General features: G+C 39.0%; 1 protein-coding gene across 1 annotated transcript in view; it reads right to left on the reverse strand.

The window, feature by feature from the left end:
• LOC139478718 (SCY1-like protein 2) overlaps positions 1-19,553 on the reverse strand; it is a 517,883-nt gene extending 498,330 nt beyond the window's left edge. Inside the window, exons 1-2 of the mRNA XM_071261308.1 lie at positions 19,250-19,553; positions 876-2,067 (exon numbers count right to left, since the gene is read on the reverse strand). Of these exons, the coding sequence (XP_071117409.1) occupies positions 876-1,106 (231 nt within the window). The 5' untranslated portion in view covers positions 1,107-2,067; positions 19,250-19,553. The remainder of the gene's footprint in view (positions 1-875; positions 2,068-19,249) is intronic.
• Between the last annotated feature and the right edge of the window lie 1,844 nt (positions 19,554-21,397).

The raw sequence follows: 21,397 nt of genomic DNA on the forward strand, positions 1-21,397 counted from the left end.
TCTCATTACTGATGCCTACTGTTATAAACCAGCATAAGCAGATCATTGTTCGTATGCTTATATGATTGGTTGTATATCATGACTGTACATATGTATGTGAATGTGTTAGTAGATTGTATTGTACGATTATTAAGACAAAAAGTGGTCCACAGCAAAACATTGTACATCCCACCAAATCTAATTCTAAATTCATGTCCATCTATGATATTTATTGTTTACCTATAATATTTATTGTTTAGCGATTAGACAACATTAAGGAAATTCCTTTTGATATATATCGATTGCCGACTGTATCTCATTCACAACCCAATGACAGGTACTTTGTTTACCGACCTCGGACTCGTCCTCAGGTGCATTGTCCTGGTGGAATAACATCCTTAGACATTGCCAGTGAATCAATTGAGCATGTTTATGGAGCGATCATTTATTACGGGGGCAGAGGTTTTGATGCAATTATATACTGAAAATAGTCCCCCTCCCCTAATGCTTGTCATATATTGGGGATGACCCTCCCCATGTCTTTGTACATTTTTTCTTGACCCTCCCTGAAAAGACAAATGCGAAAGCACTTTATATGTTTTCATAAAATGTAAATTTTTTCATGACCCTCCCCACATATGATTATTATGTTTTATGACATTTCCCCTGCGAGTGGCCCTCTTTTCGGTGACCCTCCCGATTCTCTCTGACCTTTTGTTGCACACAAGAAATGACTGCCACCCATGAAAAGGTTATCCCACTTTAGAACTTCCCATACGTGTAATCAAGTGAATACATTTATATTGGTCTAATAGCTAGTTAGATTCTGGACTCTTAATAGCCAATCTCATCTCGGATATATCTTATACATCTACTAATGTTGACTGTCAACTTACCTTCTTATCTTCTAATCTGACAGCATCAAATATTTTCCACACCATCTCAGGGCCAGCAGAACCAGTTTGGCGCCCGAGATCAAAATGTTTTGTGATAGGATTGTTATTATCCGCCAATATTGAATGCTTGATGAGTGAAAGGACATCCATGGTATAGTTCACATTACAGTGTCCTCTCCCACAGTCAACTTGATCACCCTTTTTACAGTTTTTCCTGTTGTTTTCCAGCATGGATAGTTAACAGACAGTTTTCACACTTATAACATATGTTTCATTTAATATTATCCAACGGTATTTTGGATAATCACTCTTGGTAAAGAGTGCAGACAATGTTTTTCCTCTGCCAACACATCAACATTGGAAATAAATGTTGATAAGTCATCATGTCATTCTGTCATGTTTGAGCATATCATAAAAAGATCCAAAGGTTGTACAATTATCAATCAGCACATTATCTTTACGACTAAATCATCAGGAAATATGGACAATGTAGGCATTATGAAATAAGATGTGTCTCAAAGAGTGAATTTAAGAAAAAGCTTGTGTAAAACATATACAACACTGGACACTTGTATATTGGTATACAAAATATAGCTATGGGGATGCAAGATATAACAACAAAAATATATCCAAATATACTGTTCAGAATATCTATACTCATGTGTGTAAACACTGAGTAACATAATATGCAAAAATGTGTCTAGAATCACTATTGCTTACAAGAGGCAAATATGCCATTGCAAAATGGACATGTTTAAACAGATGTCTAAAATTTTCAAAAGTGTTATGTTGACCCACAAATCAACAAATAAATATTGACTGTTGTCACTTGTCCCACTAGGCTATGGACAGTCATACAGATATAGTGTGGAGGAAGAGAGCTGGACACAGTAGGATCGCGTTAAAATACCTCACAAAGCTTGCAAGTTTCCATGGTGAGACTGCTGGTAGCCTCTAGCAAATCTAGTCATTAATTGGAGACGATGTGATCCATCAACTCCTTGGTATAGCCTTATTTCATTCTTCCTGTCTTGGCTGCCACAGAAAAGATTTCTTGGAAGTGTTACTATTTTAGGAACATACTGTAGCACCTCACACGAATGCAACCAGAAGTCTTGGAAATGGTGTTTATTCATCAATATGGTTTGATTTCTTTTGCCAGAGATTCCAAATGTAAGCTAGCCATAGCAATCTGAAAAGAGAACATATTTGAATTTACTGAACACAATGTATTTTCAATGTAGAGCTGGGTTATCTGTAGGCTTGACATCATTTAATCAAAATTTGAACTGACCAAATACGCAGTTGAAGCTTTTAGTACCGCCAAATGTACAAGTACCTAGCTCTACATTGAAAACCCCATTCTACCATGACAACATATAACCATTATTCTTTGATATTACAAATCGTGAATGTTTTAGTCCAAAAATATAGTAGGTGTTCGAGTCGAATAAGTAAATCACACAGGATAGCAGTTAAGCAAAGTATGTCACTGTATATAATCAAACATTGATTGTATATCTATACATGTAATTCAAGTGCAAGTTCATTCAGTGGACAGAAATCTTTGAAGAAAATGAAGCATGTGATGCAAGGTGCAATTCTGTGAGCTCTTTTTGACTGGTCACACCATACACACAACTTTATGCCATCACTGGCCTTGTGTTTTCAGAGGTCTTGGATGGAAAATGTAATATATCAATAAAGAAACATGTATGTGAATGACAAAGGTGAAAGCTGCGTAAAAATTCATAATCTGAGATGAGAAGCTAAAAGATCAAAGGCATCGACAATGATGGGTTGAGATCAAAGCATTCAAAACGTTCGCGCCTTTGGCGAGCATAATCCATTTTAATTCCTATATGTGATATTTTAGAATTCGAGTATGAATATAATCGTGAATGTACTATAGTGCCAAGAGACTTGCAGCCATGTTTGTTAACAGTTTATTGAGAAAGAAGGCATCGCATTGATCTATAGACTTCGAAAATAGTTCCTGCTATGCGACCTCTTTGCACATTTTAATTAGATCATGATACCAAGTTTACGGGATTGATTTATCGTATCGGTGACGCAACGCGTTAAACATCGTTGACGGCGGCCATGTTGGGAGGGGTGCATCTCATAATCTCGCGATATGGTCCTCATTTCCTTTTCCTCATTAGTTCTTTTCCCAGGCACGTGAGGTGAGCTGTCGAGCACGTGACTTTATGAAGCTCGAGGACGATTTTTTCAGATAACAGAACGTTTATTCTTTGCCTTTCTGGAAAAGTTTGCGATAAACGACGTTCTCGCACTTCCCATGTACCACATCTTTGGCGCGTTGTCTATTTACAGTGGAACAATTCCCTATTTATGCTTTATACATTATGAAACATGTAGGACTAACTTTTGGTGATGAAAAGTGGCCAGCTTAGCGAAAGTAATATAAAGTTTTGTCAGTCTGACATCGTTCACATTTTAAAGGGCTAACTGGCAGTGTGATGTGGCATGTGTACATACATACATACATACATACATACATGAATTGTTTTACCTTTTTTCTGTACAATCATTCATCACTGAACATTCATCATTTTACATACAGAATTCACTAGCTAAATTTGTTAGACTATTTAGTATGTTCATTTACCATTCACAGAAAGTGCAGACGTGTACTTATATTGCTTAATAAGTATTTATAACATTATCATGCATACAATTTGAGATGTAAATAAGAATATTACTTAATCGATTTGTTTGTCACCTACACTGTAATCACAAGAATCATTTTATTTGTATTTCGCAAGTAAAATTTTAATGCTGAATAAAAATTAAATGTTTTTTTTAATCGAAAATTAATCTTGTGTCAGATATTAAAGACTATGTGCCTCATTTGCGACGATGAAAAACAAAAACAGATTCTTCGTACCAGAATACTGTTCAGTTTTAGTGCATGCAAAAATGATGATAGATGAGGCGAGAAGTAGGGACCTGGTCCCATTTCAGTCACTCCAGTTCATACAAGGCCTGTTCAACAGCAGCAGTGACGTCCTGTCCGTGCGACACCCGTTCATTCCAAAAGAACGTGCAACTTCATCCGAGTCTGCTTAGGCTGATGTGTCTTGCTTGACAACGGTATACTCGTCATTACAGTACAAACAAGTTGTTCTCCATAAATTGGGTCTACTTTGTCATTCGCCAACTTCTAAGGAATGCCTGTCAAACAATTTGCATATGTAGTTGCAAATAATATCTAGTCTCCAATAACAGGCATTCCCCAGAATATTAAATGGTCGGTCCCTATATATTCATATTTTAACCGTAGTAGTTCAGTGCAAAACTATACTTTATTACACTACACATGGGGTTAAACCAAACATATTTCTTAATGATAAATTACTGCTCACATCACATAGAGATCCACACATCACAATTTAAATGATATGACTGAGTAAGAGGGAGGTGGTGCCATTTTCAATATGGGTGACACTGTGGTTGGGCTGAACTGGAGCTACTAGGACAGATTTTGGCATTGATGCAGCTTTAGCTTTGCAAAGACTTACAGGAAGAGTGCCAATGGAGGATACATAGAGGTTATCACGCGAGTGTGTTTGGGGATGGTAAATATCCTGTATTAGGAATTAACATTGTATTTTGCGAGCCTTGGCGAGCTAAATACATAGTGTTTATTCCCAATACAGGATATTTACAATACCCAAACACACAAGCGTGATAACCTCTTTGTCATATTATGTCATTCTTTAATTCTGTGCTTTCTGTGCTAAATCGCTTTCCCTTCTCACAAACATTACCTAAACATTGCTAAACATTTTCCTGGAATGCGCGCATTAATATTTATTACGTCACAGATTAAGTGTGTCAGTCGGACAGTGACAGTAGCCAATATAGTTGCAACTGAAACTGTATCTCTAGTCTATCCAGATCCACGATGGTTAATTCTGACTCGATTGCCGAATGACAAGGGCGACGCCATGTTTGTTTATAAACGCTGAAAGTAGTCCCTATTTGACCTTTGATATTTGCATCTCCATCCGCATATGACCCCAAAGGATATCGTTTTTATCCGTTGGCTTTATCCTGCCGAGACACCTACCCATTATATGATAAATATATATACGACCGGAGCTTATCAGAGTCTGTGGATCCAAACACAGCCACAATCACGTTGGAATGAATTTTCTTTTTCCAATTGAGGGACTGCACGATGCACGAGTGCTCATCCACAGTTGCCATGGTCAAATCTCCCCATGTGGAGTGAGATCATGCAGAGTGATTAATGAACCTAGAAGAGACATACAAAGTATATGTCGACAATCTAACACACTGTTTGTTGGAGTCCATATTAAACGATTAGTTACAAAAGGGAGCTGGATGTAACACAGACTTGCCTGAGTGGGATCGAACTAGGAATCCGGGACATCACCCGTTCGTGTGTGTCATCATTTGTCTCATTTGTCTCATGTGCCAGCAAGAAAAAAAGTTCTCTTTTACGGGTGTGGGCAGACATCAAAGTCATTGATGACCATCTTGTGTCCCATCGTATGGGACAAGCCGAAGGGTCTTCTGGTAGGTAACGGAAGGGGTGAGTGGTGACAAGTATTGGGAAGTTGACCAGTATATGGTAACTTCTAAGTTAGGTAACCAAATTACAACAGCGCACATCGAGGTCTAATTCATAGAAACAATCTGACAGTGTTGAGTAGCTGTAACAAGTTAGATATCCGTGTAGATGCTGTTAACTCTGCTGCAGGGTCAGGCGACAGCAACTGTTGAAGCAAACCAATTGAGGCCCTTGGAATTCTCTACTGCTTTCACAAATGTCGAACCCATGCTTGCGGTAAAAGGCGACTATGCTTGTCATAAGAGGCGACTAACGAGATCGGGTAGTCAAGATCGCTGACTTGGTTGATGCATGTCATCGTATCCCAGTTGCGTGGACATGATCACGTGTCAATCACTGGATTATCTGGTCCAGACTCGATTATTTACAGACCACCTTCATATAGCTGGAATATTGCTGAGTGCGGCGTTAAACAACAAACAAACAAACACTAATGTTGATTCCACAACCTTCAGTTTCGAATGTGTGACGTTAATGTGAATGAATTAATTTGTAAAAAGGCATGATCCTCGATTATCCAGTGTATCATATCTCCATTATTTTACGATGTATACCATGTACGCATTCGCTGCCATAGCTTCAGCATGAGTCTGGTTCAATTAACATGTCATCTAAAAATAGATAGTACTGTCATGGTTGTATTAACATGTCATCTAAAAATAGATAGAACTGTCATGGTTGTAACAACACCAATAGCTTGAGTACTCAACTGGCGTTGTTGTGTGCTATTTGAAATATAACTTGGGACTCTGTTACCAATCAGCAAAACACCTTTTCTAGCTGACAGTGTATTTGAAACAATCTTCTGATCCGAAGCTATGATTCGAATGTAAGATATACAGCTGAGGCTCAGGTACAGGAACCCGAATTCATGTTAGGCCTTGAGCTGAAGAATCACCAGAGGCTGAAGCAAAAACATCTATCCAGGGATAATTGTTGACCCAGGTCTGAGGCCGCGACAGGAGTTACGACAGCCTGCACTAGAGGCAAGATTTGAACAGGAGATGAGGCCGGAGCCGGAGCCAAAGACCGACTTCTGGAAACTGGTCGGGGCCAAACCTGCACTTGCTAAAGGTCTCTCTCTCCTTTGCCGGACTCATGGGGAGCAAGTTATGGACATATGGTCCGGTTGGTATATCCAGATATTAGAAAAAACTTCAGCGGATTTACCGAAGACGTCGAACAGACGGACAGACAATTTGCTGTGCCATAATCTCACTTTGATCTTCGATTATACCATTGCATTACAATTAGGGTGTTTTATCATAATCAGAATATTAGGAAAGTATTGAAACGACCTGTGATTCTGAATAGAATATTTGGTATACTTCTTTAATTTAAGTTGACTTTGTAAGAAACAAAGTGACATCAACAAGCTGGTTGGTGTGCTGAACCTATCCAGGGGTCAACTATTTTGAAAAACCTGGATACACTTTTTTTTATAGATGGCCATTTACTGAAAAAACACTTTTCAATAAACACGAAAAGGGATTTTCATGTATATATGACTTGTTTATCCACATTAACTTGAGAAACGAAGCCATTCTTACTATGGATAGTTCACCATGCATTGACCCAGGTTCGAGTTGGTACCTGGTGAGCTAAATTGGCTGATATATTGATGTTGTAAAATGGTATTAAATTGATTTTAAATGTTTCAGACACATCTGGAGAGTGGCGATATCGGTTATTATTAGCCAATACTAACTTTAACGGGATATATATAGATCGACATGTTTCGTCTTAACTTTTTATTGGCGCCTGTTCCCTAACCTGATATTTGATTGGTCAATTTACATAAACAGGAGGGATATATGTTCAAATATAACTCTCTATTTTTAGAAGCAAATACTCATAAAGATTATTCCAACAATTTTACTAAATAACCATCAAAATATCAACCGTTTGACAATCGGGAATGTGAAGTTTGAGTTAAGAGGGAGAGAGCATATATATATGTACATGTAAGAACAAAAGTAATAAGATCACAATAGGTGGAAATTGGCGGATAATTGATAAACAGATAATATGCGCTGATAGGTGATTAGCAATAGACACTGGAAACCAGCACTTTGCAGTACTTAGCGCTTACAGTTATGCACAACTGGAAGCAAGGACTTAAATTAGCACTGAATCTCCAAACCACCACCCACCACCCCCACACCTTCCAAGTAACTTTACTGGTGACAAACAAAACATTTTACACATTTATTTGGAATGATGAAAAGATAATAAAACCAACAACATTAATTTGAAAATATTGAAAAAGAGGACTTACAATGATAGAGATAGAGACTGACAGGAGGCCGCGATATGTTTATACTTTAATTAAGTGCTTAAGACATTTTTTCTCAACATTTTAGGACCCACATTATTGACCAGAAGAACGGTTTTCACATGAACAGTTTATTCGTGAGTGTACGATATGAGCACAAATATATATTTCGAGCAATTTCAGAAACAACTAAAGAATTCAAAACGACACAGAAAGGTATTTCAATCACACACAAAGCAGAATCTGACCACCTTGACGTGAAAAACAGATCTTTGAACCATACAAATTTCGCCAAATCAGGTAGCAGATGATCTTACCAATATATATCAATAATCATCAATGAGTCCTAATCAAAGATGCATTGCGCCTAACTACCTTCATTTTTGTGCACTTCTGTTTTGAGAAAACACCTGTACAATGCAATATACATACAAGATCCGTGAACCGCACACTAGATTTAGTCAAGGCTATTGTACATCCAACAATATATTGACACTGCAGTGCTTAATACAGAAATATTAGTCAAAGAGTGGTGGTCGATCTTATTGCCTTTATATTGGTTTTAGGAAAAACATATTCATAGAAGATTAGTTACTGTGCTGAAGAATTTGTATTCCGGTGACCTATGTGTATTGGACGATTACAGAATCGATCTTCAGAGGAAAATAGATGCTCTACATTACTGCTCTGTATCATGAGACCTGCATGTTAACATAGACAAGACCCAAACACTAGTGTTTCGGAATTGGGGCTATCTACGTAGTTAAGAGAAATGGTTCATGGATGAAACAAATGTAAAAATATCACGTTATTACAACTATCTGGGTGTTCTTTCTCCACAGCTAACCACAGACTGTTAAACGTTGAATGCATTGGCTACTGCGCTCTGACTTCTGCCAGTATCCAGTCTGCTAATAGCCCCAAGGATCCGCGCGTTGCGGATGCCGTATCGCTGTTTCATACACAAACAATTGATGTAATCAAATAAATCACAATAGTATGATGAGCAGAATCAACAAGATTGATAGAAATACAGGTCCACAGAGATTAATCTACCTTCCTTGAAAGTGTCAAAATCAGGAATGACACCCAACACTCTCGTGACTGACGTGTAAACTATAGGATGTGTTTTGGTTTTACAGACACAAACGTTTTGCATAGGATGTTTGTCGTCAACACTCATCGTTCTTCTAATACCGCCAGGGTGGGTCTAGTGGTAGACCGTCCGCGGAGCACGGAAGGTCCGGGGTTCGATTCCCGGCCGTGTCAGACCAAAAAAACGTTAAAGATGGTATTTGTTGTTACGCTGCCTGGCGCTCTGCATTAAGGGGATAAACAAGGACTGGTCGGCTCGGAGTGAGATTAGATCACCGTGACCTCACTAAGGTCACAAATGAAACGCCATGCTGTAAACCTTCATTCATATAAATTCACGAGACTTAGAAACAAGCACACCTAAACACTTACATTTAGTTCTGCGTTCTAAATTAGTTATACTTTAAGGAAGAACCATTACAGGGATTATACAATTGAGAAATATATATTTGCTATATACAAATAGTCTACATATATATCGAGATCAGTTGATCGAGGCCAATGAGCCTGATGCAACTAATTGCGACTTTCAATTTCACTTATACACTCTTGTTCCATCGTTGGTGGGTTTTTTTCAGAGAAATAGACTGAAACTGAAACTTAATGTACAAAAATGGCGAAATGATGTCTGTTTAGAATGTCGGAACGATATTTAGATGTGTACCCCGATTTCCCCAACGTTTGATTATCAACCAACTTAACTCAAACGTGAGGCAAGTGGGATGCTCCATAGTAGTGGAGGTTTCACAGTACATAGTTCAGTATTTAATGATACGACACAGTGATACACGGTCATGTTGGAATTTTATGCAGTCATGGGAAACGCACAGCTATATAGATATCAAGTACATAAAGAACAGTCGTGGGGTAGACAATCTGGTGCACAGTAACTTCAAGTTTTGAGTTACGACTCGGAGGGCATTATCCGTCTTAAACAGTTCCTGGCTAACATGAAGACCAAAGTCAAAGAGCAACCCAGAACTATTCCATCTTTTCACCTTGAAGAGTTAGCACGTAAATTTGGTAAAAAAAAATGTCATTTGTGTATTATTTAAAGTTTATGTAAAAGATAATGTATTTATACAAATTATTTGAATGTATTTCTTCATACTCTAAACAGTTTTAGAACTAAAATTGGAAGAGGCTACCTCGACATCATCCATAAAGTTCCGACGCTTTATATACTCACACGCAAAAGAAACGTAAGTGGTTTTAAGCAAATAGGTAACAAACACGGAACCATAAATTGATACGAGTTTTAGCATGTAGTGAAGCCAGATGGTGCTATCAATATTTTCGGTTGCATTTTGGAGGCCCCGAGTAAAAACGCAACATAAACAACGAATCGCCAAAACGCACCATTTCAATGAATATGTGGGTATCATGCACCACTTTCTCGCGAAATCGAAAATGCACGAACTGTAGTGAATATTAAACTATGACCGATTTTTGGACCTACTCCTTGGTCAACAATGCCACGCCTAACTCAAATTCAGAGAAACCAGGCTATCGGACGTTTGGAAGATGGACAGTCTGTCCAAGATGTTGCCCGTCATTTCAACGTTAACATAACCACAATTTACCGTCTCCTGCATCGATACAATGCTACACAGACCACAGATGACCTTCCTCGGAGCGGTCGTCCTAGGGTCACCACACCTCGACAAGATCGGCAGATTACCCGTCAACACCAGCGACATCCGTTCCTAACTGCAAGTGAAAGTGCTCGACAGACCATAGGAACACATAATCGACACATTGACACTGTGATCCGAAGTCTCCGTTCCAACAACCTCAGATGTCGCCGACCAGCACGTCGTTCTGTTCTCCAACCATTTCATCGACAAGCACGACTTCAGTGGGCACAGGGTCATCACACTTGGTGTCATCGTTAGTGGAGGCGTGTCATCTTCTCTGATAAAAGTCGCTTTTGTGTCTCCCATGCAGACGGAAGAGTCAGAATTTGGCGGCGTCGAGGTGATCGTTTCACTGACAGAAACGTTGTGGAAAGGGATCCATGGGGTGGACCTAGCGTCATGATATGGGCAGGGATTGGCACTTAATGCGAGACATGGACCCATGTGCTTTCTGAATGGTGGTCAAGGTCGGGGACACGGCGTCAGCGGTATATCGACCAAGTGATCAGACCCGACGTTGTTCCATTTTTTGCACAACATCAACAACACATTTTCCAGAGCTACCATGGCCTTTCTGCAACAACACAACATCCGTGTTCTACCGTGGCCTGCCCTCAGCCCTGATCTGAACCCCATCGAACACTTGTGGGATGAGGTTCAAAGGCGTCTGCACAATGTGCGCCCAGTCCCTACAACTGCTGATGAACTACGCACAGCTGTTCTGGATGTGTGCAGGAGGATCCCTAGGCCCTTCACAAATCGTCTGATCCACTCAATATACAGGAGATGTGTGGCAGTGATCAATGCTAATGGTGGTCACACCAGGTATTGACTGACATTTTGGGTATTGACCAGAAATTGTGTAAGCCCTTAACATTTGACAAAAACAATTATGTCATCTGCCTTTTAATCCATTAAACTGTCTTCAGTCAAATTTTTGTCAATCTTGCCCTATTAGTATATCTTGTCTTTACTGTTGAAAATAAATAACATGCATACTGCATACTCGAATTGCGTTTCTTTTGCGTGTGAGTATAGTTGTGGATCTTCCTAGTGCCGTTCCCGAGCGAAAGACGTCCTTCCACTTCAACATCTTGCTCTCAGATGCCTACACCGAGACCATAGGAGTGCAGTAATTGTTTGTCAAGTAATATAGGCCATGGGCTACTTAGGTCCACCGTGCAAGTATGTCAGAGTAAAGAGCCCAGATACTGACATTTTGTTTATCCTTCTCCATTATGCACTCAAGATGGAGAATATCAACATTCTCTTTGACACCTGCACTGTTAATAAAAAAGGTTGATTGATGTCAGTGAACTTGCTCTGTCCCATACTCAGAAACACTGCACAGCGATGAAGGCACTCTAAGCGTACAGTGGTTGTGATACTACAAGTGCCTTCAAAGGACATGGGAAGGTAAAACCACTGAAAACTCTGTCAAGGATGCCCAACTTCGTGCCACTACTTGCCAGGTTGGGTGATACATGGCATGTACCTGTCGACGTCACAGATGAACTTGCTCACCTCACATCTGCTTGGTATGGGAAACCTCGTATACTGAGTGTCAACGATCTACGCTCCCTCAGAATGAATGAGCCATGTGCCAAAAATGATCTACCTGGCGCTTCTCACAATGTTGTGTGGGAACCCTACCTCCCTGTCGAAAGAGTATTGATCAACACTTAAGAAGGGTCAAATATCAGGTTGGCATATGGAAGATAGCACGCATTGCCGATCCACATATTCCAGCTCCTGTTGATGGTCATGGTTGGGTGATGATTGGAGGGAAACTCGAACCACTGTGGTGTGAAGGAGACATGTTGCCACAGCTAATGGTAGATATAACTGAAACAGGGGATACAAGCAGTGATGAAGAGTCTGACTCTGATGATATACAGTGACTAGATTGAACATTTAGTGTGCCTACAGATGTTTGAAATTTTGTTAATTGTTTTATTGTTATGAATTTACATGAATGCTTGTTTCTTATTTGTCCCGATGCAATCATGTATTGATAAATATGTATTTTCCAGATATGACTAAAAATCTAAAATCAGAGATACATGTATATATGTTGACATGAACACTAGACTGGTAAATATGTCCGTTGTCATTTTAATGGAAAACTATACTTATGATATGTAAAACATGTACTGTAATACCTACTTTGATATCTACTAATGTGGCCAAGATTCTTTTAAAAATTTAATTTGTTTGACCCAAATGTAATTTCAGATATTCTATATCGATTGTACCATGTATAGTTTGAATTCTCATTTGTCTAATTATCATGTTTATTCAAATGATTTTTTTTCAAGATAATGTTATAAATCACTCGATTATTGCCTCGATGTTGCAGTACAAAAATGACGCTGACTTGGAATGCAAAATCGCGATTTTGAGGGTACCTCCACAAATATGATGAAAACAGGAAGTGCATCCCTATATTTTCAATGTAAACATATGATTTCATGTTCAGGACATTCTAAGGCTTCAGGAAAAGTAAGTTTTGTTGGGAGGTGTGTGTGTGTGTGTGTGGGGGGGGGGGGGAGGGGTTGTGCACACGGTGGACCTAAGTAGCCCATGGCCTATAGTGCTATAACATTGAATATGTGTGAGTATTCCATGTACAAGGTGTGGATAAAATAAATACCAAGATAGTCATATGATTTCTGGTTGTTTTTCTTGATGCCGAGATGGTTGGGATTAAGGCTTTAGCCCACCTACACCCCCTAAATTAATATGAGATTTCTGTAATCTCATAATGCCATAAATCCTATGTTTTTTAAACTGTTCCAAAGGTCAGGAGTGAGTGAGTGCGTGAGTATGGTCTTAAGCAATATTCCAGCAATATCACGGCGGGGGGCTACAGAAATGGGCTTCACACATTGTACCCATGTCGGGAATCGAACCCGGGTCTTTCGGCGTGACGAGCGAACGCTTTAACCACTAGTCTACCCGACCGCCCCCCAAGTCAGGAAAGTGTGTATGCCATCTAATAGTGTTCCTTTAGAAGGATATTTTGAAGCAGTGTATCCGAAAGTTGGGAATGAACTGAACATTGCTAATTCAATCATACGAATACTCCGTAAAGTTTGCCTGAATTTTGCTTTTGTGATAACACCCGAGATGTGAACAATAACATTCGGTATTGATCTCTAATTCTCTAAAATTAAAACGTCTTCATCACGGTTATCTATCGTATTTCTGATGATGACCTTGCCTTTTGTTTGAACCTGTACAGACACAATATCCTCGTAGGACACGATTTGTTCATTGTCACTTATACCTCAGTACAGGGTGGCGCAATTAACATACAATTTTGGGAGATCACACTGATTTCCCTTTTCTAAAACGGTATGGGCAGAAGCAAACTTCAGCCGATACTTACAGAATATCGAACCATGTTGATTGCTCATCGGGGATACCGGCGGTGTGGGTGACCGAATGTAGGTCCGAGATTCAAAGAGTGGCGCTACTTGACTCTTAAAGTGTTTTAACAGTTGTTCACGGTCTAACAAAATGCTATGATTGCACACGCAAAAGCAATAATATGTTATGAATGTGTATGCATAGACGTGTTAACATGTTTGGACATACATCAATAGTTATATACGCAACCGGATTTGCAACAAGCTTCGGTTTTTCGATGAAATGTTCGAAAACTGTTATTTATCTACATTTAAGTAATTTAAAGGGGTTAAATTAAAATACCACACGAGTTGTATATAGATATAACTACCAGCCCTGTAGTATTGAAGACAATGTGAATATCGTCAAGGTAAACTTATGACATTTCCCCCTGTCATATGTTTTACCAATTGAGACCGATATTATATGTAACATTCTCCCAATGAAACATGTTGTTGAAAAATGTTAATAACATGACTACCAACAAAATCCTCATCATTGATAACAACTGATAATAAGTATCAATGATGTAGGTGCGAGGACATGGTTAACACACAAATATTGTAAAAGTTTATACTAATGATTTACTAACAGTTGGTGATATCTACCTTACACTTTGATTGTAAATACATTTAATAATTTCTTTGAAGCAAGAATGCCATTGGAGAATACAGCTATCGACAGTGCAAACCGCATGTGAGTTCTGAGGAAGACTTAGTCCCCGGGAAAGCCATGCTCGTCGTTTGAGTCGACTGAAAAGGATGATATGGAAATTAATGCTCGGTACCTTGACTGATTGTATGTCATCGCGCCCATGGCGTGGATAGTTGTTCGTGTATTAGGAATTCATTTGCCTGGTATAAACTCGATTATTTACAGTCCGTCATGATATAGGTGCACTATTGCTTTCAACAACATTCGCTCACTCATACTCACAGTTCTTTAGTAAAATGAAAGGACTAGTTCTTAGGATCTACACATTCCACTCACTGACCTTCCTACAACAGACTTTTATTCTTGGGTAATTAGATCATGGCCAAACTGTATGAAGGTCGGAGCTTGCCTATTTTGCATATGTCTCTATTTAGTAGTTTTTACACCATATTCATTTGGTACATTTGGCCACAAGACAAGGGATACTATTAGTGTATGCATGCTTATTTACCTATATAGTACAGTACCGTAACATATTGCAACAAAAATATTTTGGAATAATAGCGTAATTAGGTGAGAAATTCTGTCAAATTGTTTTGTTTTGTTTGCTGTTTAACGCTGCTGGAAACAATAGTTCCGATATATCACGGCGGCTTGTACAAGGTCCATTCTAGAGTAGACAAACAATAACAACATTCCATATGTATCTCTATACATCATTAGGTTGTCACAGTGAAAATAGGTTTTCTCTCTACATTGTAAATCTGTCACACTAAAGATAATGCTTCCCTGAACATCATAATGTTGTCAAAGTGAAATGAATCTTTCACTATACACAGTGATAAGGGTAATAGTAGGGCTGTCATGGTGAACGAATCCTTCTGTACACATAACAAGGATACCATGGCGAAGTAAATTCTTCTTTGCACACGACCCTTCCGTACACACCATAAGTCTGTCAAAGTAAAAGACATCCTACCAAAAACATCATAAGGTTTTCACAGTGAAACGAGACCAAAAGACCACCACACTCAAAATAACGATTCACTACATATCATATGATGAAGGCTGTCATGGTGAAAAGAAGCCAACTCTACATATCACAAGACTGTCATAGTGAAAATATATCTTGCCCGCACACCTTAAAGCCATCGCAGTAAAGTGAAGTGAAATGAATTCTTCTTTACACGTGACCCTTCTCCACACATCATAAGGCTATCTCAGTGAAACGAATCCTTCTCCACGCATCATAAGGCTATCTCATTGAATCGAATCCTTCTCCACACATTATAAGGCTATCTCATAGAATCGAATCCTTCTCCACACATTATAAGGCTATCTCATTGAATCGAAACCTTCTCCACACATCATAAGGCTATCTCATTGAATCGAATCTTTCTCCACGCATCATAAGGCTATCTCAGTGGAACGAATCCTTCTCCACTCATCATAAGGCTATCTCAGTGAAACGAATCCTTCTCCATACATCGTAAGGTTGTCTCAGTGAAACGAACCCTTCTCCACACATCATAAGGTTGTCACAGTGAAACGAAAGCTTCTCCACTCATCATAAGGTTGCCACGGAGTCGAGAATTCTTTTACATCATACTGTTGGCACAATTAAACGAATCCTATCTACACATAACGTTGTCACGGTGAAATGAATCCTCCACAAATAAGGTTGCCATGGTAAATATAAAAACGTCAATGCAAGAGAATAAGGGGCCAAATAGTTGTGAAAAATATATGAATGGACCGCTGAAAATCAATGATGACACCAGGTGTTTGCGAAAAGGGTAAGCATGTCCTACCCTGTCGGTAGTAGCCATTCGCACTATTTTTATCAAAAAGTATTTATAGTTTAACACCGCACAGAGAATCCTTCTGAAATCATAATAATGCTGTTACACTGAAATGAATCTTTTTCGACAAGTCATAATCATAATCATAATCACTGTGAAGAGAATCACATCAAAAACATCATAACGTTGCTACGGTGAAACGAATCCTTCTCCACACACCATACGGTTGTCAATGTGACAGGAATCTTTCTCCAAACACCATATGATTGCCACAGTGAAGAGAATCCCCCTAAAAACATCATACTGCTGCCACGGTGAAACAATCCTTCTCCATACATTATAATGTTATCTCTCTGAAAAGAATATTTCTGTACACATGATAAGTGTGTCATTGCTAAATTATCCTTCTCTAAACACATAATGCCATCGCAGTCAAAAATAACCATTCTCTACAAGGTTGCCACTATGAACATGATCCTTACATGATTATATGGTACGGATATCATTGTGAAAAAGTCCTTTTCTTCACATAAGACAACCATCACGGGGAAACATTCCTTCTCTACATACAACAAGGCCATCACTCACACACGAAGCCTTTTCTATGCATCATAAGGCTTTGAAGGTGAACAGAATCCTTCTTTACACATTATTAGGTTGATATGGTGACAATTATCCCTTCCCATATAGACATGACGGGGAATATTGTTTTCCTGAACATCATAATACTGTCAAAGTGAAATTCACCCTTCACTATACACAGTGAAGAGACCTACAGTAAGTCTGTGACGGTGAACGAATCCTTCTGTACATATAGCAAGGATGTCATGGTACAGTGAATTCTTCTTTACACATGACCCTTCCCTACAAATCATAAGACTACCAAAGTGAAAAAAAACTAATTCTAAAAAAAACTAATGCTGTTACCTTGAACATAATCCTTCTAAAAACGCCACAATGTTTTCAAATTGAAACGACACCTCATAAGACTACGATGAAAATAATCCTTCTCTTAGAATCCGCATGTCAGAACCATCACAGTGAAAAAAAGCACAATAATCAAAGTGTGACGCATAATCAAAGTGTGACGGCGAAAAGAAGACGTCTCCATACAAAGGGACAATACCCCTTCTCTGCATACCACATTGCTGTTACAATGAGAATAGCCCTTTTCGTTGTAACATATAAGGCTACCACGTTGAAAAGAAACATTTTTTTATAAACCATAATGTTGTCAGTGTCTTTGCAGGTGCTTTCGGAATATCAACCATTTCGTATTCAAGGTTCTGTAATAATTTGAAATCAGGTTCATTCATGCAAATGGTGTGCCAGTACTCTATAAATGGTAGAAACGAATATTAAACTTTTTGCGAGTCTGACAATCTTTAGACGAGGATCATGTGTTCCTTCGTTGTAATTCTGGTATCGTCGTGACCAAATACAAATTTATGTGAAACGGAAAGATCAGTGATGCGCCGTCCAGTTTATATATCGCATTTAAGATCGTTTCCGAGTGGCAATTTAGAATCAACTTTAAAGCAGTTGGTGGTGGCATTTAAGTGACTGTGCCATTGCTTCAACATGTGATATTGAGGGTAAACTATATTATGTTTTAATCACGAGTGTATCTCCCTTATGTATCCCCATTCTTGGACTATATACCAGGTTTCAACTTGATTTTTTTAATATATGTATAAATGTTGATTTAAAAATACGTAGCATATTTCACAAATACACATAACCAAAATTGATTTCACTGTGTGTTTGAAAACAGTTTAGATCTGTGTTATAACCTGTAACTTATTTCTGAAGCATGTGACTGTCTTCCAAAAAGTTTCCTTTCACACCGAGTTAATAAATGGGTCAGTTATTCCTGAGGACGTTGGGAGTGCGGGTCACGGTGAAGAGAATCCTTCGATCTAAATCATCATAATACTGTGACACCGACACGAATCCTTCTCCACACACCATGAAATTGTCACTGTAAAAGAAATCTTTCTCCAAACACCATGTGATTGCCACAGCGAAGAGAATCCCTCTAAAACATCACACCGAGTTGGTAAATGGGTCAGTTATTCCCGAGGACGTTGGAAGTGCGGGTCACAATCAAATTGCACTCAGTAAGCCGAAAATAGCGATCGGCAAATTTCCGATAGTCATAAGGACTGTTCTGGAGTTGAGTTACCGCTAGCTATCTCATGTACATGGAAACGTTAAATGTTAAGTGATACACCGACATTTCCTAATTCATACCGTTTTCTCAATGTATTCTGACAATAATTTGAATTTCAATTATTATTAATGTTGTTGTGTGACAGCCATTTTGAAAAAGAACAGGACAGAGAGACAACATTTTATTACTTCATTTCTTGGAAAACCCTTGTTAAGTTTTCAACATGTATTATTCTTGTTGTATCAAATGTCGCCGATGACCGAAATACCTGCATGTAACATAAGTTGGACTTGTTGGTATTGAAAAAAAAATATGTTGTATTGAAAACAAAACCTTACGGAAATCGGAACGTAATTTATAATTGGTTCTGTAATCATTAGAATGTATATAAGGACTTTAATACTTTGTATTATTGCCTACACCACCTGTGAAAAAACACAACTTGAAATGATTACCGTGTTAAAGAACCTATCGTTAGTCACACAAAAGACACGCGTTCACATGTATGCAGCGGGAGACACAGTCGTGGCAGATTTACGTCTGGTGTCGCATACGTAGTATTGATCGGACACTATTTTCCAATTTATACAAACATGTAGGGAGCACAAGCAGCCCAAGAAAATGTAAACATGCTATATTCCAGGTTAAACCCCGGGTTGAAAATACAGACACAGTAAAACGCAACTTGATGTTCACAACCTACCTGGTATGGACAGAGAAGAGAAACAGTGGCCGATATCAGACTTGCAGCATCACAAGTAGCATTCCCATCTGTTCAAGGAAATGCTCCACACAACGAGGAATGCACTGGACACCGTTCCTGTAGCTAGTCCCTAATGCGTGTAGTTCTATCAGATACTTCATCGATTACAGCACTTTCTTCACGATTTTCGTCAAAACAGCCGGGAGAATTGTCAGCAATCGGTGATAGATCAATCGGTTAATCAATGCCTTCACGTGACCAAGCTAGCAGGACAGCCTGGAGGATATAGTTAGAACAGCTTGGTGTGAGCAAGTCCTCACGTGGGACTGTAATTGAAATCTGCAGCGCACAGATTTCAACAACATCGACGCAGCTCCTGTGGTTCCGATTTGATTTTCTGAACTATTATAGATGTGAAATGCAATTACTAGAATGCATAAACCTAACGGCAGATTGTGGTCCTTCCATCGACCGAAACTGTCAGTGTAGCAATTTACGTTATCGAATGAAATGGATTAGACTGCAGTTGTGTACTGACTTGACTGTTCACAAGATAACCCATGTCTTAACATTATGGGTGACACTAGCTGACATATATGTCGCTGTGAAAAGAGCCGCTATTCACCCAACACTTAAAAATGACATATGTGTGCGTGGTTGCATATGCATGTAAACAAAATGTTCAATGAAATGATAGTCTACATAAAAAAACAGAAGCTGCAAGTCACTGAGACTTACTGAGTCTACGTCAGAAATATAAGTACACGATGCTGTCCTCTTTGATGTTTTCGTCTTTACTTTCAACGGTCGTGACATGGTAAAATATTCTGGTAATGCGTTTCGTTATCGCCGGGAACTTGATTTGCTGTTTTTTGCGTACGACATAAATATGCATTTGTAAAACTATTTTTTAGAAAATAAACATCTTTGAATCATAACGTAACTGAGATTGTAAATAGCAAGGTGGAGTTACATCAATCCTAAAGAGTTTAAATTGTTGTTTTTCTTTGAACTCTTTCAACAAAGTCCATTTCCTATCTATACGTTGAGCATAATGTTCGCTGCAACATTAGGGGTATATTCTGAACTTATTCAACACGGAATGTCATGATCGGATGAAAATATGAAAATATTACAGGTCCCCGGTCCCCTGCTTGTTGTGGGAGCAGGCTATGGGTGGTTACGATGTGTGACCTGGCTGTGTCATCGTACCTCACCGTTGATCATTGTTCGTGCATCAACCATTTGCGTTCCTGGCTTGAACTCAACTGTTTTGTCCCACTAAAGGCAATTCTACAGAAAACCTTGAATTGTTTTGAAAGATTTAACAGGTAAGTCAACATGACTAGGATCTAGCTACTTTCTTTCTATTTTATTGCATGATATTACTGTGAGGGCCCACCTACTGGAGGAAGGTGGGCTATGTTAAAAGAATGACAAAGACGCAACAGTGGCTTTAATGGCCGAGGGTGTGGAAGTTCTAAAGGGCTACCTCAATTTAGAAAAGGGATTAAATACTATTAAAGGCCTAAATCTCATAACCATGCCAGGCCAAATTAAGCAATGTGGCGACTTTTAATAGATGATTAATGCTGCGGTCCAATTGATGAAAACGTCGCAACCAGACCAAAGTTGCGGGTCTAAATGAGAGCGAACGCCGCCAGGCTCAGCTATGTGGCAAATCGTATTGCCAAATATAATTGTGACTACATTCCCAAGTGAAAACCCGGGAAAGACTGGGTTCCAACCCTAATTAGTATATATGCTAGCCACATTAAGAAACTGTGCACGGAGAAAATATAGATATAAGGGCACACCGTCCATATATGAAATATAGGTTTGAACACAGCAATTATTGGAGACATTCAAACGCTCATGCACGTGCCATGCGATATGACGTCATTGTTTGGGGCCTATGGACGTGCAATGTGTTACTGCACGTGCATCCTGTGCAGCTGTACACAGCATGTGCAACTCAAAATTCGCTGTCACTTTGGAAAGCATGATCTGTGGTCATTCAAAAATTCAAAACTTCTCAGGCGAAAACACAAGCATATCACAAGCAAATCATGCCAAAATTTTACAGCTGCACAGCGTCATGAAGCCATTGGAATGATCCGAGCGGGAATGAGGCAACAACAGGTGGCA

This window comes from Haliotis cracherodii, unplaced genomic scaffold (assembly GCF_022045235.1).
Source record: "Haliotis cracherodii isolate W230 unplaced genomic scaffold, xgHalCrac1.p SCAF_4, whole genome shotgun sequence".
In the NCBI taxonomy this organism is placed as follows: domain Eukaryota; kingdom Metazoa; phylum Mollusca; class Gastropoda; order Lepetellida; family Haliotidae; genus Haliotis; species Haliotis cracherodii.